Source organism: Pungitius pungitius, chromosome 6 (assembly GCF_949316345.1).
Source record: "Pungitius pungitius chromosome 6, fPunPun2.1, whole genome shotgun sequence".
Taxonomy (NCBI): domain Eukaryota; kingdom Metazoa; phylum Chordata; class Actinopteri; order Perciformes; family Gasterosteidae; genus Pungitius; species Pungitius pungitius.
In genome coordinates this window covers 16008492-16035531 of record NC_084905.1, presented here as the reverse complement: position 1 = coordinate 16035531, position 27040 = coordinate 16008492, and the positions used below count along the sequence as shown (strand labels likewise).

At 42.7% G+C, this 27040-nt stretch overlaps 2 protein-coding genes across 4 annotated transcripts; one reads left to right on the top strand and one right to left on the bottom strand.

Annotated features, from left to right (window-relative positions):
• The first annotated feature begins 1599 nt into the window (after positions 1-1599).
• Positions 1600-6798, top strand: slc24a1 (solute carrier family 24 member 1). The gene is made up of 9 exons (XM_037451647.2): positions 1600-2649; positions 3461-3520; positions 3758-3866; positions 4855-4935; positions 5450-5538; positions 5693-5932; positions 6019-6108; positions 6257-6423; positions 6525-6798. The coding sequence occupies exons 1-9, from the start codon at positions 1600-1602 to the stop codon at positions 6772-6774; spliced, it is 2136 nt and encodes a 711-aa protein (XP_037307544.2). The 3' UTR covers positions 6775-6798.
• Positions 6799-6916: 118 nt separating this feature from the next.
• dennd4a (DENN/MADD domain containing 4A) lies at positions 6917-27040 on the bottom strand. Of its 3 annotated transcripts, none has more exons than XM_037451645.2 (31): positions 26818-27040; positions 22949-23280; positions 22487-22733; positions 22318-22387; positions 22009-22178; positions 21205-21431; positions 21022-21088; positions 20801-20859; positions 20557-20701; positions 20105-20280; positions 19670-19770; positions 18988-19206; positions 18436-18581; positions 18064-18084; positions 16702-16835; positions 16222-16354; positions 15663-15869; positions 15452-15580; positions 15179-15323; positions 14150-14272; positions 13059-13169; positions 12553-12624; positions 11619-12454; positions 11307-11523; positions 10729-10820; positions 10449-10624; positions 9871-10204; positions 9381-9498; positions 8992-9154; positions 8837-8901; positions 6917-8590 (listed from the first exon to the last, which is right to left on the bottom strand). In XM_037451645.2, the coding sequence occupies exons 2-31, from the start codon at positions 23257-23259 to the stop codon at positions 8454-8456; spliced, it is 5151 nt and encodes a 1716-aa protein (XP_037307542.2). In that variant the 5' UTR covers positions 23260-23280; positions 26818-27040; the 3' UTR covers positions 6917-8453. The 3 variants fall into 3 exon arrangements, with proteins under 3 accessions (XP_037307542.2, XP_062418904.1, XP_037307543.2); XM_062562920.1 differs by having other exon boundaries at positions 12553-12621; XM_037451646.2 differs by lacking the exon at positions 18064-18084.

Below are 27040 nucleotides of genomic sequence, written 5' to 3'. Positions count from 1 at the left end.
TGCTCAAAACATTATATATAAACATCTTTGGTGCTCTGACAAGACGAGATGTCTTGCACCAAGATTTGGAGTAAATCTTGGTGCAAGACAAACCTTTAAATTAAATTTAGTTATTTAGCGCTACATGGTGTGATAGTGCTAGTTTATTATTAAAAAAATGTTGATTATATTTGAGGACTATTAAAAGTAACTTGACAAGAGCAGTTGGAAGAACTTAATTAGCTAAAAGAAAAAAGTCCATGTTAGTTAAGTTTAGCATAAAATGGCTTCCGTCACTCTGACTGTTCTTCATGTTTAACAAAATTCGAAGCGTGATAGAATTTAAAGTTTAAGAGTTACACTGAGTTTAACTTAGGTCAAACAGTGAGGAGTAAAGGTGTTAAAATATAACACATAGCGTCATTAATAGAGCCACAGATGAAAGCTCCTGTCTGTTGTCTGTTGTTTACTTACTCTTTCTGTAAAAAAAAAAAACTTTAAGCAAAAAATAACACATTTCCACTAACAAGACCACATGTATATTTTTCTTTGTTTGTTACTTACGCATACTTTAATGTCAAGAAGTGCATCTCTACTTCCATCCGGTGAAGATTTAAATAAAAAACAATGATGCTCCATAAATGTAAAAGAAACATTTCACGCTGAGTCGTTCCAGTTAAAACTGATATGTTTGTTGTGCAAACATTATTAATAAATCTCAGGCTTCATAAAAACATGTTTATAGTAGAGTTGTGTAACATAAAAAAGTTTACTTTTTCATTTTTGCAATATATTTTAATTTTGTAGGCTCATGGTGAAGTGACAGTGGGACAATGAACATAATCCTCTTAGAAGACCTCAGGTATTAGGTATTATGCTGATCCATTGTGGAGTCTTGTCCTGTGTCCTACATAACCTAAGGCCATTGAAACCGTTTGGGCTTCTGCTTTTGCTGCAACCATCAACATTGAAAGTCTGCTTTTGGACATTTTATCTCGCCTGAGCTTTTGGTTCTTTGGTAAGTCTGCATCTTTGATAAAATGCATGGTGTTGTTTCTTTGTAATTTATGTGTGTAGTGACAATTCCTGTAGTTGCTATAAAGTTTTTCTTCTTTAAGGTGTCTATTATATTTGTCTGTCACTCATTTAATTTAACGTCTTTTCTTCAAAATAACAAAAGTGGCTTCATCACTAATGCTATGACAGATACTATATATTTAATTAGTATAATTTGGAGACATTGCCTAAATCGTTCACATGCTTTAAAATGAAAACTACCGTTGTGCCACTTGCGATATTGAATAGTTAGCGCTCTACTAGCACTTTCTTGAAAAAAATACATTTTTTTCCATTCTTGCTGTTCTGCATCTGTATCTTCATGGTTGATTGAACTCATTGTAAGTTGCTTTGGACAAAAGCGTCAGCTAAATGAAATGTAATATAGATATCATTTTGTTTAGGCTGTTTTTTCCAAGGAGATGAGGATGACATGAATCATGCCGCTGAAGTTTTAGATTCTTCATGGTCTGCTTGGGAGGGAGCTGGACTATTTCCTCTTCCAAATCCCATTCATTCAGTTTTAATTCTCCTTAGCCTGCATCATCACTGCTTTGGAGGAACATGCATTGTACGAGAAGGAAGCGACTGCAGCTGCGCCGGGTCTTGTTTCTGCTTTCCGGGGTTTTTCTCTGTACCCTGTACCAGCTGACCATCCGTACCAGACTGTACGAGCCGGTACAATTGTCTCAAATTGGAGGAGATTTTGGGGAAGGTTCAACTGAGGGTATTGAAGAGGAGACAGTGGAGACTCGGGGGCCGCGGGAACCTTTCACTGCCAAGCATGGATTGGAGCCCACAGACCAAACAACGTCCGAGATACAGGTGGCACATCGCTCTGATACAACCTCAGATTTGAAAGCCATGATCCCAACTGAATCTCCTCCATCACCGAGTACAAAGCGGACTATTGTGCATTGCATCTACGTGGCCCCCGAGCCCCCGCGGCAGACACCCACACCAGCACCAGCTCCAGCTCCTCCCGCGGCCACCATCACTCCAGCTTCTCCTGGTGAAGCTCCTCACATAAAGGGCGAATACCCTGAAGATATTTTTTCCATTGATGACCGTCGACGAGGTTGGGTGATTCTCCACATCTTCGGGATGTTGTACATGTTCATTTCACTTGCGATTGTGTGCGATGAGTTTTTTGTTCCTGCGCTGGGGGTAATCACAGACAAGTTAGCCATCTCTGACGATGTAGCGGGAGCCACCTTCATGGCCGCCGGGGGCTCGGCCCCTGAGCTTTTCACATCCTTGATTGGAGTCTTCATTGCCCACAGCAATGTGGGTATTGGCACAATCGTTGGTTCGGCAGTGTTCAACATTTTATTTGTGATTGGAATGTGTGCTTTGTTTTCACGGGAGGTCCTTCATCTAACCTGGTGGCCACTTTTCCGAGACGTATCCTTCTACATAATTGGCCTCATCTTACTCATCATCTTCTTTTTGGACAATGTCATTATGTGGTGGGAGAGCACGATGCTCATGGCCTGTTACACTCTCTATGTGATTTTTATGAAGTTCAATGTGCAACTGGAGGAGATCTTCAAGTCCCTACTCCTCAAAAACAAGAACATTGTCAGAATTATTGCTATGGAAGAGCCTGAAAAGGTAAGTCCTTAGGAGATAGAACCTGACCGGTTTAAAATCAGATCTTTCATAACCTTAATTGACACTACAGTACTGTCTGTTATTGTAGTATTGGTAAGGTCGCAAGTGAAGCTCTGAGTTACATACTAAATATGTCAAGGCAGTGGCCCATAGTTGTTTAAAGGTTTCCAAATCAACAAACAATTTAAACAACTACAGCATCATATGTAATCGACGAAAAGAATCATAATTCAACAAGTTACAAATTTGCTGATTTTGTTATATTTTTATTCCATAAAACAGAAGAAAATTCTTGAACGTGAAACAAGCCCCTTCTCTCATGCATTTCTTTGTTTCTTGTTCTTTTCTACTGATCACAAGCAAAGTCATTTATAGCTGAAAAGAAATGACTCATCGCCACTTTTTTATACGGAAGTCTTGTCAAAACAGGGAAATGTTGCTAGCAAAGGCGTTGGTTAAACCGAAGCTGATCAACTCCAGCAAATGAATGCTGTTAGTTTCTATGGTAATGCAAAAGCACTAGCATCAAAACATAATGTGTTTAACCCAGGTAGGTGGGATTAAGGCTTCATTTACACACCATGAAGCCACTTTAATAGAATGAGGGATCATTTCACAAAATGACGACAGTGAGCTTCACCTTCTTCACTCACAAGCAACACCTACAAGTACCCCACAATGTGCAATATGTGAAATAGCAATGTCTAAAATCATAGAATACAGCATATGCTAATATTTATGCTCTACCAAATTGAAATAACTTTGGTCTGTGTCTACCACTGAATGACTGAAACAACATTGTTGCACCCAGACAAATGTGGAGGCTGAAGATAATGCCAAACCTGCTCCAGAGGACAAGAATCTGTTAAAGGTACAAAATAACAGACAAACACACTGCAGAGAGACTCTCACAACTTTCATGTATCTACACTTTGTTCTACATTTTATTGACCTTTCTGCAGTACCATTCATTATAACATCAAGAACACAAGTCATTTCTAGGGGAAAAAGACCCAACCTCCACCACTACATATTTGTCTGACCTTAATGTGTCACTCTCTGTTATGGTGATTTGCTAACTTTGTGACTCAGCCATCTCTTTCCCTAGTTGAAGCCCTCCCTTCAGCGAGGGGGAAGCTCAACTTCCTTACACAACAGCACCATGAGAAACACCATCTTCCAACTCATGATTCACACACTAGACCCTTTAGGAGAGGGTGAGTACCATAACTCCACAAGCATCGCCCCAATGCTTGATCGTGGTCTCCCTATAACAGGGCTCATGTGATGAGAACTACGGCCTTCTCATTATAAAATGGATTAAAACTGTCCCGATAGTAGATAGAACTAAGTCCAGATTGATACTAAGCAGATGAATGCCTTCCTCAGTCTATGGAGGGAAATATTTGCAGGGCCAAAGTGAATGAAAAAGATTCTTTGGTCACACAAAGCTATGGCCTATCAACACAAAGATGTTTTTTTTCCACATAATGATTACAAAACAATTGATGATTTGTAGACACTTAATATAATGTTAGAGTTGTACCAACATTTTTATTTATATGATAAAAAATAATCTAATATCTTTGGTTTGTTGCTGGCCTGTTAAACAATGTGGGGACCAACCCTTAATAACAGCTTTCCCAGTGTCCTCCCTGATATATTAGTCAGGTTACATCATACAGCTTTATATTCCACCATGCTAATGAGATCTCACTGTTGTGTGGTTGCCTCAGGGAGGACCACGCTACTGTGTGTCTCCCTTTGTCTCTGTGGCCTTCAGTCAGGAAACAGCTATCAGTCCCTGTAATGAAAACGACCCACTTTACAAATATCGGTTTTCCTAGACCTGAGTGGTAAGATTACAGCCATATTAAAAATATATTTATTATGGCTTATAAATATATTTGTTTTATGCTATGAATTGTTTATCATGCTTATTTATTTTGACCTCTGCCTCTAATTATACTTTATTAAGGTGTTCATAATGACTCTGGCTCAACATGAACAGCAAATGTAAAAAAAAAAAGATTTGTTTCCTAAAAAAAAAAATCTGTTTGTTGTATAGACAAAGAAGCATTAGCATTCATGTAGGATGGTTTTTTAAAGGACTCTGGATGATGTGGCTGCTTATTTGTCTTCCGTATGATTTTGAAAATTAGTATTTTATCACATGCCTGAAGTTTGTGTCCGATTTATTCGTAGGGAAATTTGTGGATAAGGCTGAGACTCTCAAAGATGTTGCTAGACGGACCGCAGAGAGCAAAACTCAAGACAAAAGTGAAGGTAATAACAAAGGATGTGACTTTCATCCACTAATCAGCATCTTTCATTAAGCTTCCAGAGGCTGCTCATGGACATGGAATCAAAGTGGTTATGCATCTGAACTGAGGGAGTCCGAAAGGTGCTCTGAAGATTACACTTGTGTAAAAAGGTTCCCATTTTACAATAATATGAGGTTTGCTGCAACTTGTCCTTGGCCTAATATTTTCCTGCTTATCCTGCATAGTGTTGGTGGGTGAGCATTTGTAAAATATGAAGCATAATTAAGATATAAGACAATCCAACCGCATATGATGACATACAAACATTACTATGAACAAACACCTTACACAAGCAAATTGAGTAAGGTCATTGAGTTTGTTCAGTCCAGTCACCATGAGTATGACCTCACGTATCATGTCCTAACAACACATTTAGTGCATCCCTCCACATGACCGGTCATTAAAGCTTATCAAATGTTCCTTTATACAGCTGAATGAGTATGAGGCATCAGCTAAACACACGATTCCCCTTGCAGACGGTGGAGGTAAAACTGAGCCAGTCAAAGAGCCACAGGCTGCTGCAGCCGCGGAGACACAGAAGACGGAGCAACTAGAGGACAAGAAGGTACTCTCCAACCATGTCCTGGTGGTTATCAAAAAGTCAATCTTTGATACCTGTCTATGTAAGAGTAAATGTATGAAGACACAAAGCAAAAGCTCTTTTCTAGTTTTAGTGTTTATTTCTCTTCTGCTTGTGCTGTTGTGCATCATTCCTTCAGGAGGATGTTCCAGCAGGAGACGATGGGTCTGGGGGCTCCAGCAGCAGTGAAGGTAGCGATGAAGACAGCGATGAGTCCAGTGAAGGCGATGAGGATGATGAAGATGAAGATGAAGGCGAGAACGAGGATGAACCTCTGTCTCTAGAGTGGCCTGACACACAACGTAAACAAGCCACCTTCCTCTTCCTGCTCCCAATAATCTTCCCTCTGTGGCTCACAGTTCCAGATGTTCGTAACCAGGTAACAGGACCTACATGGATCCCTGCTGTGTTGTTTGAAATGCCCCAAATCTATTTTCATTTTACATCATTATTATCGGGTAACAGAAATCCAGAAAATTATTCGCCTTCACCTTCCTGGGCTCAATTCTGTGGATTGCGGTTTTCTCCTACCTCATGATGTGGTGGGCCCATCAGGTCAGTTAATAAAGTAACATTAGACATTGTATTAGAAATCCATTGCCTTGTTTTCTGAGGCATTGTAGATATTGCTTTTTATTGTCATGTTGTCATTTTCCTTTTTGTGTAGCTCCTATCCTCTCTAAAGCCTCGTTTGTTCTCGTAGGTGGGTGAGACCATCGGCATCTCGGAGGAGATCATGGGTCTTACCATCCTCGCTGCAGGCACGTCCATCCCTGACCTCATTACCAGTGTGATAGTGGCGCGCAAAGGCCTGGGGGACATGGCTGTGTCCAGCTCTGTGGGCAGTAACATCTTCGACATCACAGTGGGGTGAGCGCCGGTATTGCGTCACGATTAAAGAGGAAATGCAGAGGAACACTCAACTGATACGTTTCCTGGTCTCTCGTCTCTGTGTCACTTTGTCTCAAAAGCCTTCCAGTGCCCTGGCTCCTGTTCTCATGCTTCAACGATTTTGCTCCAGTGCCTGTCAGCAGCAACGGGCTCTTCTGTGCTATTGTGCTGCTCTTCATCATGCTCCTCTTTGTCATCATGTCCATAGCAGTCTGTAAGTGGAAGATGAATAAGCTGTTGGGTTTCTCTATGTTCCTGCTCTACTTTATCTTTCTGGTGCTAAGCGTGATGCTGGAGGATCGCATCATTATCTGCCCAATTTCCATCTGAAGGGGTGGGATGTTAAGCAAGTTGTATGTCAATTGTACCAATCCCAAGTCCCTGAGTCCGAGTATCGGTTGAATCTTTAGAATCTTAGAGACGCCAAGCTTCCTTGAGTTCACAATTTGGGGGAAAAAAACCTTGACACCTGTAGCATAAACGTGTTTATTCATAAATGAAAGCAAACAATACATATTTTCTTTTTTTTATATAAAATATCATACAAATGATTAGTATTTGTGTTACAAATGATAAATAATACTCCATAAACATTGTTTAAATTGACAAATTGTGTAAACAACATGTACACATCAAATGATGCCTTGGTCTTCAGCCATTGATTTTCTTTTTTATCACAACTTACAAGGTGATTTAATTGCAAATTTACACATTGTAATGTTGGTTATTCCAAGCACAGAGCCCTGTCAAATCCACCATCATATCATCGAAAATTCTAGTGAGGAAGTCCAGTAAATAAGCTGTGGTGCTACATTACAGTACAACTAACAGATTACAGGCAGGTTTCTGTCAGTTAAAAGTGAAAGACAATATTAACAAAGTGAAATATTTTTGGAAAGGATTCTGAATTAGTGCAGGTCAGAGCTGTTGTTCTAATGTCCCCCCTTTGACATGACTGAATTCATATTTTCACCATCATTTGTTCAAAGGGACTTTTTTTTGCTCTGGATGTCACATTAAACATTGAAGTGTTGACAAATATTGTAAACTAACTACAGCATACAGTGAAGACTGAAAGAAAATATAAAATTACTAGGATCAAATACTCTGTACATTTGTATAGCTCATTACTGTGTCAATTCGGTCATTTCTTTATCAAATAAATGTGTTGATTAAACAGAAAACATTTTTATTCCATCTACTTGATTGATTTAGCTGTTTCGAAATAAATCTATGCTCAGTGGTCCCATATAACACATACATCTTAAAAAATAAAGGTATTGCTTAAACTGTCAATTAGTCATAGAAGAACACCTCTCTTTGGGTTATTTTGGTTAATGAAAAAGGATAAACCAATAAATTAAACATTCTGCATTCAGAAATAATAGAATGTTTAATAATTTAAGTAAACTTAACGAGTTACCATCTTAGTGTAATCAGGTATAGGAGCATGGCCTTGCTGTATGCACAGGGTGCAGATGAGGAGGAACGTCTTTGCTAAATTAATTACATTTAATTGAAGATAATCATTAAGTTCTGCAGTTGCCAAATCAAAAGTCACTTAAGCGTGGGCAGCTGGGCCACGGCGTTACATAATGTGAATGAAAGGCAAGAACTTGTCTTGTCAAAATACTTTAGCAAAACCCAAATGTCTAAAAAGGTCACCAGGACCACTTGGGAATTTCAAAAGGATGATTACGCACTAACTTTTACAAACTCACAACTCCAACAGAAACCAATTCTTAAAATAGAATGTATAACAACTGTACAAATATTTCAGTCATACTGAAAATACAGCAGATTTTCTAAATATTTACAACTACTAGGATGTCACTCCATGCCTTTTAGCACTAACAGTATACAAGAAACACATGGCAGTTACTTTACATTAATTGTCATGTTCCTTTTGTGCTTAAGAGCTCTGTGCTCCAGTCAAGTGAGCTGGTCCTGAGTCTGACTAACAGTCCAAAAAACCTGGCAACATATGGACACTGGTGAAGAGAAGTACTTTACAGACTGGGCTCGCCAAAAGTCCTTCTGCATTCCATGACCCCCGCCCCAGGGGGCCGGTCACAGTTGTGTGTTAGCTTCACCTGGCCGGGGTTGAGACGATCGTATGCCAACTTGTACTCCCGGTCAAAAGCGTCTGGAAAGAGTGATGCAGATGTGGACACAATGTGTTAATCATGAAACGCATTTAATGCATTAGCCTTGGGAAGCATTTATGTGGCCAAGCCAGGTCAACACTAACGTGGTGACATTATGAGCAGGTGCAACGTTAACCCACTTAGTTTAGCATTTAAGTTATAGATTCACCAAAGTGGTGGACTGAGCAAAGGACAAACAGCTAAATAGTACTGATAAAAACAGGATATTGTGTTTTTGGACTTACTGATATTAATGTTGTTCTTTCCCAATGCCACCAGCGCGAGGAACAATAAATCTCTGTAGAGGCTCCTTTTTGAGAGGAAAAAAAAATCAATTAGATTTTCAATTTGTATGATATTTTAGACATGGCTTGAAAACTAATGTCTTTATCCCCCCCACCTCTGTCGTTTAAAACCCAGCTCTGGCCCCAGCAGCTGGATGATCTGGCTCATGGGTTGATAAACATCACTTTTCTTAATGCTCCTCACAAAACCCTGCAGTAGCTCCACAGTGAAGAGCTGGCCTTCTTCACACAACCCAGAGCGCACCAGGGAGTTTGCACCTGCCAAGAACCACAGATAAAGGTCACCTTGATTCACAGTTCATTCATCTCCATCACTCAAAATCATTTTTTGTAAAAGTAAATAAAAAGGCAGCATGAGCGATACGAGTCCTGAACTGAATCATGCAGGTTTTTCTAGTTTCTTTAATGCATCATTTCATTTACATGTGAATTCATTTTACTGTTGAAATGTATTATACCTCAGTCTGTAAAAAGAAACACTTACAATGTGTGTTCCACAAGACATAGCAGGGTTGGTCTTTGTCTTTATGCAACTTCAGGTTGTCCCACATAATCCTCACAAGCACCTGCTTGCTGTCCTCTGAGGAAACGCTCTGAGGAGTCTGCAAAGGGAGAAAGTCAGTCTTGTCTATGTTCTATTTACAAGCATTGTTCTGTTTTCTCTTTTTTTAGTACCATTAACAGTCCCCAAAGTAAAGAAAAAAAGTAATCCATATATATGAGATGTTTCAAAGAACTGTCTGACATTATGGGAAATCATTTGCATTCTTGCCGAGAATCAGATGAGAGGATTGATGCCCCTCTTGGCTCAGCTTCAAATGGATATGAGAGTGGAATCAATATTCACATCTTACTGCAGGCAACAAGGTTAATGTAAAACTATTCCTTCACCCCAAGATTATGGCTTCACGGTTAACGTGTCATTCTACACACAACTATATGAGAGTGAGTTTGACAGACACCTGTATGTTTACCTGGTCTCCATGGCTACAGTGCTGAGAGGCCAGGATAAGAGCTGGCAGGTTACTCGGCAGCTCCAGCCTTCTGAAGTACCACACGAGGTTCCAGAAGACGATGGGGTGTTGGTCGACAACAGTGGGGGAAGAGATGGCCTCGTCGCCCTCGTTTACCAGCAGGCTCTCCATCTCTTTCCACAGAACCAAGGGGCTCAAGTAGGGCACCGTCACCTGGGTCGGCTCGGCGCCTTCAGGTGACGCAGCCGTACGCTCCGTCGCGGCCATTTCTGCCCCCGGACTGAGAGATGCCGACGTGATCTCCTCTGTAACCAGATTACTTTTCCTAGGCGACCTGAGGGGAGACACAGAGGCGATCTGTTTAAGGAGGTCACATGAATCAAATATCGTGTGTGTGTTTGTGTACGTGCAGTTGTCTCAGTGTGTTTGGAAACAGCCTACCTACCACGAAATGAGACAATCTAGCAGATCTAGAGATCAAAGGCGTTAAATGTCACTATCAGTGAATTCAGCGTGTACTTTATGTGCAGACGTGAACATACTGTGTTCATCCTAGTCTGTGTAAATAGGACGTTTACCTGCTCTGTAGTCGCAGGTCTTTGATTTCCACATTGAGGAACGGCAGGAAAGCCGTGCCGCAAAAGGGACAACTGCTGTTGAGATTGGAGTCGTTGGCTGTCCAGCCAGCCATTATCTCTTCATCATACACCAGACAGTCACACGTCTTGCAAAGTGAGGAGCTGGACATCAGCACCTGCAGGAAGAAGCAGATGACAGGGTGGAACACTTAACCGGGACAGGCAAGGCCCGTCTACGGCGGCGCGACCGATGAGGAATGTTTGGAAGGGAGCACCATACCTCCATTGCGTAGTTGGGAGTGGGTTGGAAGCGGCTGGTGTCGGGGGAGGAATCAGGAGTGCGAGGTATTTTAGAAGGAAGTGCCAAACCACCTGGGAACAATAGCGGATTATACAATCAGACACACAAAACCAGGCGGAGATTTAAATAGCAATCAATGCTGTACATATTAAATACAGCAAGTGGAAAAATGAAATGAAGTCCAAGTTCTGAGACTTTTCACTGTTGTTGTGCAGGTTTAGTGAATCTGTGTTGAACAGTGGTGTGTCTGCATGTTTCATGTTCATATGCATGAACATTGTGTAGGCTGCTTCGCACCCAGTCACTGAATCCACCCTCACGCCTGCTGGCCTAGTTTTGCACAGAACACCCGGCGCTCTCCATTTCTGAGCAAATTCAGGTTGTCAGAGAGTGTTTTTTTTTTTTACTGGCGAACAAATCCTATGCTGCAGTTAAAACAGCAATTCAACGAGCATTCTAGTTGCTTTCATACAAGCTGCTAACTAGATCCCGCACATCAACATACCAAAACCAGCAGCATTTGTTATGGCGACCGAGTGGAAGAATGTGCAACAAACCGGAGAAGGAGTTGTGTCTGAACACTCTGTCGGGGTTGCTGGGGCTGCCCAGGTTGCTATGACCCACGACGGGGCTCCTCCTGAGTCGGGAGACACTGCCGTGACGGGGAGAGATGAAACCATCTGGGTCGAGACACGAGTCATTATCAAGCAGCGAGGAGCAGTCTGCCTCCCCTGAGGTCAGCGAGGATACACTGATCCAGTCGCAGTTTGTTTCCTGCAAGAAAGGAAGACGAAAATCATTGCTGAGGGCGTGTTTTTTCCGCATTTATATTTGGGAAAATCGTTATGGGGAAGTGCTGCACTACCGACCTGCGTGAACGAAGTCTGGGAGGACAGACGAGAGTAGAAGCGGCTGGCCTTCTCGGCCACGCCCTTCCCCGCTGATATGACGCTGCTCTTGAAGACGTCCAGGGACGGGGTGAACAGTGAGTCCATGGAAAACGATGAGGATGATGGACTAGGTGAGGAGGGTGAAACCAAAGAGGACGGCCTCTCCCTGTCTTTGGTGCACAGACCCAGAGGAAGAGACGGCGACGGCCTCAGCTTGTCCTTGGGTTTCGTGGGCAGCGGGGGGTGTGTGTTGGAGTGGAGCGCGGTGGCGGGTCGCGGCGAGTCGTGAGGAGACGAGGCGGACCTAAACAACGGGCTTGAAGGGTTCTGCAGGTTCATGCTGGATGCGCGGCTGCCCAGAGGGCTGCCCCCGTTGTGCATGTACATCTCGATTTCCTCTGCGAGGTCGCGGCGGGCTGTTGGCGTGCCGCTAATCTCCGGATCACACTCTTGGAGCGCATCTCTCGACATCAGGGACAGCGGATCTAACCCCCTATCAATACCCGTTCTCCTCACAGTCCCGGCACTGCAGCTGATGCTCCTCACTCTGGGCCCTCCTTCACTTTCCACTGCGGCGCTGCAGCTTCTCCCCATGGAAGGTGTGTGTTTACCAGTCTCTGTCTCCTCTTCTTCTACCCCGTGCAGTCTGTCAGCAGACGGCTGATGCTGCTTTGTTGATGAAAAGTTAGGGACGGTGAGTCTAAGACTTTCACGCCCGCCAGACAAGTCCAGAGATTTTGGCCTCTCTGACTTAAGCCGAGGTCCACGCAGAATAATGTCACTTGATGGACTTGAAGCCTGCCTGTTGCCATGGCCTGTGTCAAAAACAAATGAGTCAAGACCGAGATCTGTGGCTAATATAAACATTACAATCATATTGGCCTCACTGATAATGTTTCTTCTTTAAACTTACCAGCACTGACAACTGTGGATTTGCAGTTTCCTGAAGGAGAGATGCTGCTGATTGGAACCTCAACCTCGACTGCTGGAGATTTAAATGATACCCAATTAGTTTTGCGCATTTGGGTAGTCCATTTTTTAAACTCTAAAATAAAAGTGCTGCCATTTATGCAAGGATAACGTTATTATAGTGGGGTTAAGGGGGGAAACGAACAACAACAACAAGCTGCAAGGCATGAAGCGCCCACACCAATTAGTGAGAACAATTGATCATGAAAGCTGGAACAGCGATTGCATCATACACGACATGTTGTCATTAGCAACAGACCTCCAGAAAAATCCTGTCACCTGCTTACAGAAAAACCTTTCATTGATCAACACAATCTGTTTCTCGAAAACATTTCAATATACCAGCAAATGGATGTGTGGAGAACACAGTAAACCCGCACTGTAATATGATGAGTTCGCTCCTTAAAATGAGACTCAAATATTTGAGGTATAAATTACGGCATAACTCACTGGACAGCCTCTGTCGTTTGTCTTCCACCGCCGATGAATAGTTGCTGTCTCTGGTGCACATCCTCTCCTCCTCTTTGGATAGCGAATCGTAGCCTTGGTCTGACTGGCCACCTGAAAAAGAAAGGTTTTTTTACCCTGCTTAGTTTACTTAAAAATTTTTTTTGCTGTGACAACTGATCTGTTTTTATCATCAACAGAGCGAGGTGACATTCCCTACAGCATACAGCTCACAACCCTCCCAGAATAGAAAAGCAGGAGGAGCATGAGAGGAATGGGGGCTTTGAAAACTCATTACATCATATTCGAATTTTAAACTACAGGCATAACATAAATCTCTACCCTGGTTTATTTTAATGTTATTCCATTTTATTCATTTTTTTTTGCTGAGGGACCAGGAACATAAGCCGAGTTATGAGGCCAATGTGAGGCCATAATATTGTTAATGTAAGAGCTTTATCCTGATGGCAGACATATAGGCGCTGTTGTCTCCCCTGCTATTAATTTCCAGTACATTAGTCATAATAGGATGCAGAAAAAAACAGCCATTGTTGTCAAAGTCTAATCTACATTTTTAAAAGACAAAGAAATGCATAATACCATCCTTTGTCTTTCTTTTATTCTCCATGGACAGTGTGTTTGTCCCAAAAAATTTTTTCTCTCCTAGGCAGATGTACGAGGGAAGAATTGTGAGCAGCTTTTTGTGCAGATTATTGTCATCCAGCACCAGCAAAGATTTTCTTGATGTGCATTTTCCTGATGAATGACGCATTTACATTTTCCTAATCACCCATTAAGGTCATTAAATGTAATTAGCATTAGCAATTGTTTTAGCATTTCCTATTATTTACAATTAAGAAACAATTACCTTGATGGTATCATTATTTTGTTAATGTATACTTTTCAGATAAACTGTCTACATTTGGACTTGGTAATTACAGGTGAATCGGTTTTGAAGCACATCTACTATTGCCCCTTCTTTCAGAAAGCTGAAGGTTCACGACATCAGAGTACAGTGACAGATATAGAAATCATGAATTAAAATGTATGAATCATGGGGTGTGAATGAGAGAACGGCCTCTATGTTGTCACACCTGTACTAAATCCATCGTCACTGGAGTCCATTTTAGTGAAGTCGGTGTCGATTGAAGTGCGCTCAGCAGAATCATTGGCACTGTCCAAACTGCCATGACTGACTGAGTCAAGATCGCTGCCGTCTGAAGGGAGACAACAGAAAAGTGAGAGGGTAGTTAAAAAAATGGCCAGTTTAACAACAGCATAAAAAAAATCCCGAGCCCAGCTCGTATCGGACCACCATACGAATAACCGTTAGCATCCACTGCAAAACATTCACATTTTTAGTATATTTGAAATTCACTGAAAAATGATTTACTGAAATGAATAAATGATCTTGCTACTCAACATTATCCGTTTATATAATATTAGAAACAAACTAAAAAAAGAATGTTACAGTCAATGTAAAGCATGAGGTTTCCATTCGAGCCCCCATGTGCAGGAGGAGGCTGGATTTGGGAAAAACCGTTGCATGAGACCAGGAAAGAGGCCTTCAAGAAGCAAATGCCCCCGCAGTACCACACTCACATGTCTGCTCATTAAGAACTAACAGAGTAAGAAAAATGATATACTTGCAGTCTCTAATTGAGTTTGTATGCGATTGAAAAAATAATTACAGCTGAAGTTAATGCAATGTCAAACAAACAACTTAAGACCTGATTAGTCTGGGTAAACTATGAGTACTGCTGAATTGTTTAGTATTGCAGGCAGTCAGTGGGGGAGCGCATGTTAAGTCTTCATATTGACATTGGACAAAATATGCGAAGGCTGATAAATTAAAGTGATTTATTATAAGGGATGGTGTTTACGGGAGGGGTTTCATTGCTGCTGTTATCTTTGTGATATATGACAAGTCCATTTGAAACTTTAGCTTTTAAAGGCAACATATTTCATCAGATGTTTGCACAAGTATTACAAATAAAATGGCAACCAGCCCAGATTACATTATACACAAAATACACAGAATCTACCAGAAAATTAGGGTTACCTGATATTAGTAAAAGGATGATATAAAACATCCTATTTTGGCATAATATTAGTATTCTTACCTGAAAGCTGATGATCTCTGTGCGGAGTCTGTTGTTTTCTCCCAGCGTGCTTGAACTTGAGCACACCTAAAACCACGTTCCTCAGTTTTCCCCACAAAAAGTAACCTCCTCTGGTGGTGGAGGGCCAGGTGCTCTCCAACACGGCCTGAAGCAATGAACATATGCAGTATATATACGCATTTCAAGATTCTAACTGTTCAATTTAGAGTCAGATTAGCTTGTCTAATGCTTCCTTGTATGTTCGTACGAACAGTGATTTATAAGGGCCCGCACCTTGTTGTAGTACCCGTAGGTGATGGCGTTGGGTTGAACTCCAGCTTTCTTCATTTCAAACAAAACCCTGACGGCGAGGACCGGCTGGCTGTACTGCCCGCACAGCTGGAGCAACACACGGTAGCACACCTTGGATAGAGAACACCAGGACTTAAAAAATGTACTCACAATAGTAGATAAATGGTTATACTGTACTCAAGTCGTTTCTCACCTCATCCGGAGCCTGCAACTTATTGTCCTGCATCTTTCTCAGCACATCGTAAGCGGTACGCAGGGCACGCACCTTTGAGTGGCAGGTGCCAACAAACCCTGGTAGGCAGATGAACCAAAGGCCGTAGCAGTGGCGCAGCAGACACTTGGACCACATCTGAGGCATCGATGAATAGGTTTTGGCCATCTTTTGAGCTGATTTTATCTCCTGAGATAGATAAGTTATAGGTAGATTACATTTATTATCATTGAGCAAACAAATTTAACGGCAATATTCATTTTACCATCATTATTCAAAACAAATGCAGCAGTAATGTAAATGTAACTTTCTTTATTGCAAACATAAACCAAAAGACTAATGATCATGCCTTGCTTTTTTATCTATAATTACTGTTGAAAATACAAAAAGCAGGTACAATGTAACTACCAAAAATTGCTTTCCATATGATATTTTAACATGATATTCAAATATGATATTCAAAGTCAAAATTCTAAATTCAAAAGTCAAAATTCCCCTGTGGACTCTATTTCAAGAAGGTTTCACTACTCTCATGGCGAACCTGTTTGGAGCGCCTGAAGATAGCCGTAGGGCTGGCCGGGCTGCTGTGGCGGGAGGCCATGCCTGCTGATGGAAGATTTGGACCCTCCAGCGACTCCAGAAGTTCAGCATTCAGCACAGGGAACTCAGAGTAGCTGCACAAAGACATATATTCACTCTCAGACGCCACAAAGCTTAAATAGATCAAGCCGGGGTAACACTACTAAGGCCTAGTGACATGTACAAGAGTCTGGTTTTCACAAAGTCAAAATTTGAGCACCGACAAAAGGATCCGGAAAATATTTTTCCTTGCTGAAAATAATCCCTAAAGCCCGAAAGCAGTAACAAATTATTCAACAGGGACGATTTCACGCTGTGTCTTCTTCAAAAGCTGCACTGTGCACCCAGTGAGAAACGCTCTGGAAAGTGTGTTTCAATAGAAAGCAGAAAGACAATGCCTGTCTCGTATGTACTGCTGAGAGATTGATGTGCAGTGTGGTACCTGTAGCAGAGGGGATGCTCCTCTCCCCGTGGTAGAGGCGGCAGCTCCGGAGGGTTTACATACACCGTGTGCTCGCTGCGGTGGGATTCATCCAGTTCGATCAGTCTGGTGTCCTCCGGGCGCTCGCTGTCCATCTGGTTTTCAAGAGAAAAACACATTCTTCAAACCTCATTCTTTCCTGTGTTCTGCTATAAAACGAACTATATGGATACTAAAGCTGCCTGTGGGCATCTGACAGTGTATGAGCATTAAAATCAGATCAGATTTGAGGGTCAGTAAGGGCATGTCATTAATGAGACCATCTACATCAGAAATATGGCCCATGTTCCAAACCCATTCATCTAAAGGGCACTGCCCAGAAAGGGGCTAGATCCAATGTGTCCCCCAAGACTGAATAAATCGAGGATGCAGTGACCTGGACAACATGGATGCCTTTGTGTCGCATGACAGTCATCTGCTATGCTGACGTGCCTTCATTTGGCTTATCGGGAATTGATCACCAGCTTATCCTGAACATGAGCTTGGCAATAAACGTTGACAGAAGAGGCAGCGGCTAAACAGCTCCCCGGCGTTACCGGGTTTGTTCCACTCGGTCGAGTGCATGATTTGTTCTACCAAATCGTACTGACCTATTTGCCCCCCGCTTCGATTCTGCTCAGTGTTTCTCGGTTTGTTGCCCTTCCTGTTACGGCATTTCTCAATCACGCACTCTTTGTCAACCTCAGCACCATTGACGCTGAATGAATCGATGCTTCCACTTCTCAATAATAACCGCAATGACCACTTGCGCAGAAGTTCACGCTGTTCATGCAGGATGTTAATGTGACATCCAGATTGCACAAGTTTGCAAGCGCTGAGTTTTTTTTTTTCTGGAGCAGAGGGTCACGTTTTTTTACAAAAAACATGTTGGCAACTTGTGTTAATAAAAGCTGTCTAATTCTCAATTGGCTAACAATGAACCCCCCATGCTAGGGCCCCATGTACAGGAATTTCAACAACAAGACTCATAGGATTCTGACAAATACCGTTTATAACCTCCATTTTTGTTCTGTGTCATTGTCCTATATTATTTTCAGAGGGACTCTACCAAATGTTGTCATCTCAGAAAAAGAACACACATTTCACTGTCTCAGTGACCTCAGAGTCTCTAACGATTCTGCATAAGTTCTTTTTGTGGTTTAATTTAATGGCACCTCCCCATTAAGATTGCCAACACACATTGAAAGCTAATGCGCATCCTGGCAATAGATAAGACTTCTGCTTCACTTTTAGCTCAACTCCAGCCTCCCCTCACTTTGATTTTTTTCAGTAGAGACACTGCAAACACAGAAAAAAGACTGTGTTTAACCTCTGGCAGCTTACCTTGCTTCCAGTAGTGAAGAGCTACCAGGCAGCGGGCGTGATGACAGACAGAGCAGCAGAGACAGCAAAAGGCAGAAAATCAGTAAGGAGAAAGAGGCAACACATATACACCAGAAAAAGAATGAAAAGCATTTTTAAAAAGGGATGAGAAAAGCGTAGCACTGATGTTAATAAAGGGAAATATGATGTATATTTCCAACCAAACCCAGATCATAATGAAACATCTTAATTGAAAGAACTGCATTTTATTAATTTTCCCATTGTTTCTTCTCTAAGCAGGTGAAAGCCAGACTAAGCTTTGTTACCGGATCACTTGTTCCTAAACAGCATAATGATGCAGTACTTCTAAAAGAATCCATCTGCAAAGCTCACCTTATCAACACACTCATCAAAGAAAGCCAGGCTGGCGTCCTTATCACTGACAAAGGAGCACTCCTCTATGAAACGGCTGAACATCTGAGTCTTGGTCATGAGGGAGTAGAACCTCTGGTGAGAGCGGTCTCTGCTCTTTACAAAGCCTTGGAAACAAAAGAAATATGATGTAATGACAGAGGTGAAAAGGAGATATTAATATTGGATTCGAGAACTGGACGTTCCCTTATGGAGCTGTTTCCGAATGTTTGCAGGTCAACATGCGGACCTAACCACGATTTACAGGAAACAGTCACTGTTGTTGAAACAATATGTTCTCTGCCGCTCAGCTTGCATAACAGCCGCCAGATGTTAGAGGACAGTCGGCTGTAAATCATGGCGGTTTGTCTGATTTGTCATCCGAACCTTATTTGCACTAAATCACGCGTCATTATAGCGGTGATTCAGGGCTGACTGCAGCATCACTCACAACACATCCCCCTGACCTACCACACCAATGCCTCACGTCTGGACTACAGTGCATACGATACCGCATCAAAGACCGAAGGGTACCTTGGATGTCGAAGAGGGAGCTGGCATCGGTGGTCTTCTCAGAGGGGGCCTGGGTGATGGGTAGCAGGTAGGAACGGTACCCTCGTAGGATGGCTGCCATAAAGCTCAGGAAGGCCTCCTGGATCTCCAGCTCCAGAGTGTGGAGGCTCTTCCCGCCGTCGAGCTCCATTTCAGTTGCTGTGTGCTCCATCTGTACGTCCTCGCGGCTCAGCTGACCACCTGACGGCACACAAAAAAGTCAATTATGTAGAACCAAGCAGGATATTATCAACTCACTTATTAGAAACCGAAGAACTGCAGCACAGATTGAGTTGTTACACAATATTCTGTGGAGGAGTTTTTTTGTTGTTGTTGAGTTTCAGTATGACTGGTCAACCGTTACAACGGCATTACATTATTATATTGTGAAGTGGTTGATTGCAACAAATAGCTTCTTTTGTAGGCTGGGAAATTCCAGTAAAATGACTATTTGACGTAGATGAGGCAAGATGAGCAGGAGAGAATGACAACTAGTCTACACTTTGTATCTCCTGGGACACACTGAACATTGTAGGTTTTACATATCAGTGTACACATCCAATACATGTTCCTGTAACATTGACGGTAGAGACACAACACACCCAAGCAGCCAACATAAATTATTCACGAAAACCACATATAAAATGACACAGCCTGGACTCACCCTCAGCGAGCTGCTGATGGAGCTTATTCAGAGTACTAAGAAGATGTTTGCAGGCTCTCCTGGGCAAGATTTTCCACGTGAGAGCCTTTTTGTCATCTTTTCTGAAAGCACACCATATGGTTTACATTATATGGGAGGACAGTCAAGGAACTTTGCTGAAAGATACAAGGAGGGAGACGGATTAATTGACATCCGCGCTGACATTATTATCTCTCCCTCTTGGATTAGTGTGTGAGACGAACGCTCACCCAGATCTGCACATCATAATATTTCACATTCCAGCTTGTATTATCACCCAAGAGGCTCTCACTGAAAGATACCAATAACCTTGGGAAGAACTTGTGTGAACCTAAACCTTGAGCAAAGGATTCTTTCGTCACAGAGTCTTAAAGCTAAAGGTGTCCATCTATCACGCAGCGGTTGGAGTTCACTTACTGCGAGATTGTGTTGGTGTCCAGGTCCACGCAGCTGATGTCTGCTGGGGGAACATAAAGGTCAAAGTATCGGGAGTCCACACCCACGATGAAGGGGCACGGTGCGCTGAGCACGCCGGCCAGTGCCAGCGGGCACAGAGGGATGTACGGGCACGGCCAGTGGAAGGGGAAGATCATCTGAAAGGGAGCATCAATATGATCAATACATGCACCGCAGAGGGGTTTATGCATGGAGCTTACCAGAATTATTTCTCCTTTGGGGAATTCATTTTGAACAGAGGTTTTTCAGAAGTAATTGTTGATGAACATAATAAGAGAGGGTCTTCTTTGGTGTGATTACGGGTGGCTCTGCCTCTTACATTAGCCTTTTATCTATAATCACATTAAAGACCACCCTCTTTTGAGGTATTGTCAGGAATAGAGAAAGGAAAAGTAAAAGAACTAAGGACTCACGGACACAAGGGCCTCTGTGACGCTTGTGAGCACAGCGGGACGCAGGGAATGAACCAGGATCTTGTGCTCTGTGACAGCCAACACCAGCAGGGTGGCTGCGTTCTTTGGGCCCAGATTCAGTAGTAATGTGGAGAGGCTCCCGCCACTAGAGCACACAAATACAACAAATGGTCCCACATCAAGGCCGAGGCAAATACAGTACGTCTTCGTGTCGTAATTGGGCATCTCTCTGATGTTTCTCTACCTCAGAGGCAGTGGGGAGGACACGGGTTGGCTGAGTATCAGGCTGTCATGCGGAGATAGCTGTCGAAGATGTAAAGGAATGTTACATTGGTGTTCGGAGGATTTAGCTTGGAGGATTTGTGACTACGGCGTGTTCAAAGACATTCATGTCAAACCAAAGGATGAAAGCCTACGGAAGTTAAGCCGTTATTTCACTCATCAAATTACGCATTTTAAGCTCACCTGCACTAGGATGCGTGGTCTCTGAGTGGAGGGGAATGGCACATTTTGCATGAAGTGAGAGATATGCCTGCACGTAAAAAAAGAACAACTTAATAAAGCAGAGGGCAAGACTAAGAATAAAACCTGAAGCCTTGAGCCTGATATCATTCAACAGAAATAATGAGTCTGTAAAACACTGCTAACTTTTCAATAGGCAGAGCATGTGGTCCAGAGATGGAGTATCTGTAGAGGAAAGTGAGAAAGCTCCTGAAGGACTGGAAAAAGGGCCAGTGGGAGAGCAGACAGATGCTCTTGTTGCTGTAAATACTCCTGGACCCGTCAGCACTTGGCAGTCCGAGCTGTGAGCACTGACGCTCGGACAGGTTCTCCTCTGAGTAAGGCTCATAAAATTGGATGGCAGCTCCATACACCTGCAACGAAAACGATCACAGTGTAACGACAAAGGATATGTGATACATGCTCACAGAAAGACCTGCTAACCTCACCAGCACACAGAGCACACCTCGTTTTTGAAATAAGTTACTCAGGTAAGTGGTCGTGCCGGCTTCACTAGAGAATTTACGTCGTCATAAATCAGAAGAAGACGAGGGGTTGCGGGGAAGAAGGAGCGAGCACTGAGGCATTCAGCATTTAAAACGTAAGCACCAGCCCCGCTGCTGCATGAGCTATCCATAATTCAAAAGATGAAAATATTTTATGCTGCATTGCTTTCAAAGTCTTTTTAGTATTCCAGGCGCAGCTTTAGACTATTTTGGATTCCGGTCGGGAGTTTAGAAGTTGATTAAGATTGTCTGCTATTCTTAGAAAAACCACTGCAGTTCATCAAAGTAATCCAAAGGGATACTAGAGTACAGAGAGAGAGAGGAGGGTAGAAAGATGGAGAGGCTGCCTGAAAAACAGCATTTAAAGGAGAATGTATACATTTGAGGGTAGAAAATGAAAAAAGTTCACGGTTATTGGCACTGCTGACGTAAATAAGTGGTTTACCTTTTCACCAGATGCGCCCGTCAGTACAAATGTGGAAAACACAGGCAGGGAGTGTTTGGTGTGTTCTGGCCAGCACTCGACTGTTGCCCCCATGGGCAGGCAGAACATAGGCACGGACTCAGGCAGTGGGAAGGACTCGTAGTCCTCTTCAGGGTACCTACACAGCAGGCCTGGACACACGCGCATACAGCACAGTCAAACACAGTGCAGTTACATGTGGCAGAATACCTGAGTACAACTAAATTCCTCCATCCGATTAGTTTCTTAATTCGGTTGAGCCCATAACACAAATGTTGCACACCACTTTACCTGCTTTGTATGCGATTGTGTTGGCTTTAGCCAGGGACTTCTTGTAACAAAGGTAGACTGAGGATCCCCACTGAAATATGAGGAAAAAAACCGCATCATTAGACGAATCAAAACCTGGATTCTTCGAGCAGACACACCAGAGCTTATGACTGTTGGAGGTCTCTCCCACCATGCTGCTGTTGAGGTTCTTGTCGACCTTGCAGAAGGTGTGAGGGGGCGTCTCCCCCTTGCCGGGGATGATGATGCAGACATCGGTGACAGCCAGTGAGGTGTGAGGCTGGCTCTTGGGGGCGCGGCGGTAGGTGATGTAGATGCGTTGGGACGACGAGCTGCTGATGTTGGCAGGGCGACCCGAGGGCGTGGTCTGGACGAGGTGACATCCGGGTTTCAGTTTCTCTTTCCACTCGTACAGAACCCTGAAAAAAAAAAGGGATCATTAGACTGACAATTTTTATTTTTATAAAACACACAGACATTCTTTGAGGAAACATTACTGGAGCGCTGTGATAGCGTATTCATCAATGAGATGTCCGATGAGAGGATGTGTTTAAGAGCAGATTATAGTGACCCAAGGGAAGTGATTAGTGGTGCCGGGTGAGTAATGGGTCAGTGACCGAGGATTACCGCTTACCCAAGATCTGTCAGTGGAGGCTTATCTCTGCCTCGTTTGAAGCACAGGAAGATCTGCGGCCCCCTGAGGCTGGCTCCATTGAGCTCTGCGGAGAGGCCCGAGGGGGTGCTTTCAACACAGGTGAAACCTGGGGGCACCTCTTCACCCAGGGAACGGATCACCACGGCTACGTCGGTAATGGGCGCTTTTGGTTTCACACACTTGGGGCCGGCGTCGTCGAAGTGGAGCTCATCCTCCAGAGGCTTGGACAAGTCGGTGAGGCCGGCAACCACAAAGTAATCGGCTACGCGGGGCCCTTTATCCTCCATCATTTCCCATTCCAACACTTTGGACTGACAAACATAGAAGAGAGAGAGAGGGGAAGGAATTCCATTATTATTCCGTTTTAATCGTATTGCCCGCTGTAATCGTGAAAATGGGCCTTGGCCATCAGGAAACGAGCAGTGTGGGCTGGTTGTTGCATTAAACACACAAGCAGAGATTGCATGCACCATGTAAAGTCGACAAATGCATACAATCCTGAAGAAATAACAGGGCATAATGAGACCATCTGGAACCATTTAGCTAGCATTCCTGTCTGCAAAAACATCATATTTCACCCAGAAATATGGGAGGGCTTAAGGCCATTGACCTTACTATATGCCACGGCCGATTATGTAAAATAAAACACATGCCTTTGCAGGAAAAAAAAGAAAGAAAAATGTACAGAAATGCAAAAAAGCCTTTTACAGAGCACTGAGAAAGGAAGAAAGGCGCCTGAAGAAAAAGCAGGAAAAAGCCTTTACTGAGTTCTCAGGGAAGTTATATTCAGACAACATATATTCTGCATTAAACAGTGTCACGGAACAGAAAGGAACAGAGCAAGTGCCTTGAGTCAACTTGTTTTAGCCTTTTCACAAAGCCTGGAGCCCAGGACGCCCTCTCAGCACTGAACCAGCTCTTTGTGCTTCAGCTGAAGAGCCAGCTTTATCTCTTTAGACACACACACACACACACAAACACACTACCATTCCGATAAACAGCTGCCAATTGTGGTGCTAGCATTAAACTAACCCCCCCCCCCCCCTGTGCACCGTGTCACAGCTAGGAACCACGGCACACAAGGGGCTGTGGCTATATGTCACCCACTTAGGACAGCTTTAAAGCTAATGGATCTGTGTGTTTTCCCATTTGGGCGAGTAATGGGACGGAAAGCTGCTGCTTACAGCTCGTGGTGTGATACTCGCCACTTACATGAGAACATGGAAAACAGAAGATAAACTATGTTACAAATGTACTCCCGAGCCATGAGACCATCCAGAGCAATGTGAAACTCAGTCAAATGTGTTTTCTGATTGACAAGCCGCGTTGCATAAACATCATGCGTGAGTTTCTGAGGGTTTTCCCTGATTTTCCGACAGCAGGTATGATGCAAGTTATTGGATCTGTGCAGCGTTGAGCCTTGAGGGTTTACCCGATGACTCAGCATGCCAAACCAAAAGGTTTTCAGCCTTTTCTCATGTCCTTCAATACCCGATTTCAAACTACCCCATGGCCCATGTTGCTCCACTGGTTTCACCACATTATTCTCAAGCTTTTCTGACATCGGATAATATCTGTGAATATAGCATGTCTCAGTAATTATGATAGAGAAGGAAAATCAAGACGCAGATTTTCATCCTAGTTTATGTCCGTTTCCTTTCATTTAATGTGTCTGTTCTGTAGCTTTACCTATTTGTTAGTGTGACACAACACTTATGCCACTCTGCTCTATCGTGTGGATGCTGCTAAAAATACAACTGATGGCATGGCAGATGTGTTGTATAATACTTGGAAGGTTCAGGATTAAATATAGACGTAATCTCCTGCTCTAACTACGACTCCATCCGCTGCGTCTGTTTCACCCCTCCGCAGCACACAGAGGCCTACAATTATATCCAAACCATAGAAACAACGCTGAACAGAAAGTCCGATCATCTTTCCCTGTGATGCTGAAACAAGTTGAGAACATGGTTCTTGTTCAAATGTATTCTGTTTAAAGAGAAGTTCTCGAGTTAGCCGCAGAATAAATAAATATGCTAATTGTTTCTTTTTTTTATCTCCTTTTTCTCATTTCATGTTATTAGCTTTTTTTTGTTGTGTGAACTGGAAGCTATTCCTCTCACCTGTCCCTGAACTAGCCGGACTTTTTCCAGCAGGGTTTTACTTTGTTTTCCATTTGTCAAAGGTTAATAATGCTGTGTACGGCAACAATATATTCAAAATAGCTGTTTGATTTTTTCTGTAATGTGTTGTGTGCTTTGTTTGTACCCCAACCCTTTTATGGCTCAGACAAAATCCTCGAAAAATATTCTGAGACCTGCTGTAGTGACGACACAGAACCGACTTAATAATTCATTCCGAAGAAAGTTTTCGACCATATTCCTATCTCATTTATTGAAGATAATTGGCTGGAAGTGAGTCACTCAAAGTCGCCCCCGAAACTGCAATCTTTCTGTTGTTCGTAAAAGCAGCACAAATAAGGACACAGCGGATTTCCTCTTCTTGTGAGCTAATGATCCAACTTCCCTTTTCACGTCCGCTATTGTTCTTATGAGTCAACTAAAACTGTCATCTGTTTACCTCTCGAAACATATAATTCCCGACATTTGAATTTGACCGTGAAGTCAACACAAACTTTCATATCAAATTTGGCATGATGTATCTGCTTGTTGCTTCATTTAAAATATTGAAATATACCCTCGGTTGCACCATTGGTTGAATGTTAAAACGTGTCTGCACAGAACAGTTTGTAAATAATAATTTAACTTTTTAAAAGTGATGTATGCTTAATTTTGACAAAAATACAAATAATGAAATGTTTGGAGCTTTAACGTTGACACAATATTTAGAAATGGAATAAGGTCAAATCTAAAGTAGACGTTATGACAAGCTTTTTTCCCCTAATCATTTTTGATTTATCATGTAATGAAAATCTTTTTTTCCATATTTTAACCCAAACAGCCTGGCATGATATTGACACAGAGCATTTCAAAATGAGACACTGCATATGATTCTAAACTGAGAAATGTTTGATTTGAGCATCACATTGTTGCGGCTGCTGGACAGTCAGTCTCAGGCTGTGCAGGGATTAAAGGGCTGTGTCAACAGCATGAGGGCCCAGAAAGATGGGCAGTCTGATCGGTGGAGGGGATAACAATAACATTTCACTCAGCATCTGTTCCCTTTTAGCCACGAAGACCACCCTCACCCTCATCAGCTGTTTGCATTCCTTATGTTTGAGAGGGGGATGCTGGCTAAGGGGAAACCACACACGCCCAAGATAATTAGAGCAGAAAGATGATGGAGGAAATACTATAAGGTTGCGTTGGAAAAATTCTAAAGAACCTTGCATGATGAGCTTGCAATGCTCGCAGTTTGTGCAAAGCCATGGCAGCATTTGGTCCTTCGAAAGCACAACTCACCAAAGCGACCACAATAGTAAAGAGGAGATTTCTCATATGACCACACCACAAGAAGCCATCTTATGGAGCAAACACGAAATGCAACAAAATAAGCATCCATAGGGCTTCTTTGTTTCCAATGTACGCACCGCAAATACAGGGAATCCCACCCTGGCTGGGATGCTCACCATATTGCATTGATTTATTACTGCAACGCATACAGCTTGACGATAATAATATAACACATATACCTATTGACCTAGTCGGTCAATTGTACTAACCATCCCAAAATAAAATAATAAATCGAAGGATTTCAATTTTAAAGCAGACATCATAGAAAATATACTCCAAAATGTTTAAAAATAGACATATTACACGTTAATTATAAAGACCGGCGCTATGGGCGTCGTTTGTTTTTGATTGTTAATAAAAGACGAGTCTACTCACATCTCGATCGAAAGATGGTCTGTCGCGTATGAACCGACGTCGAAACAAAACCACGACTTCTGTTGTTTGAAATATAATGTCTATCTATGTGCTTCGGGTTTTTGTTCAATATCTGTCTTGATGTGTTTAAAAAAATGTAGGGTGGAATGGATGAATACGAACAGGTCGTGTAGTCCCGAGCAGCGCTTTAGCCCTGCGTGGTTCACGTGACTGATTACAAACC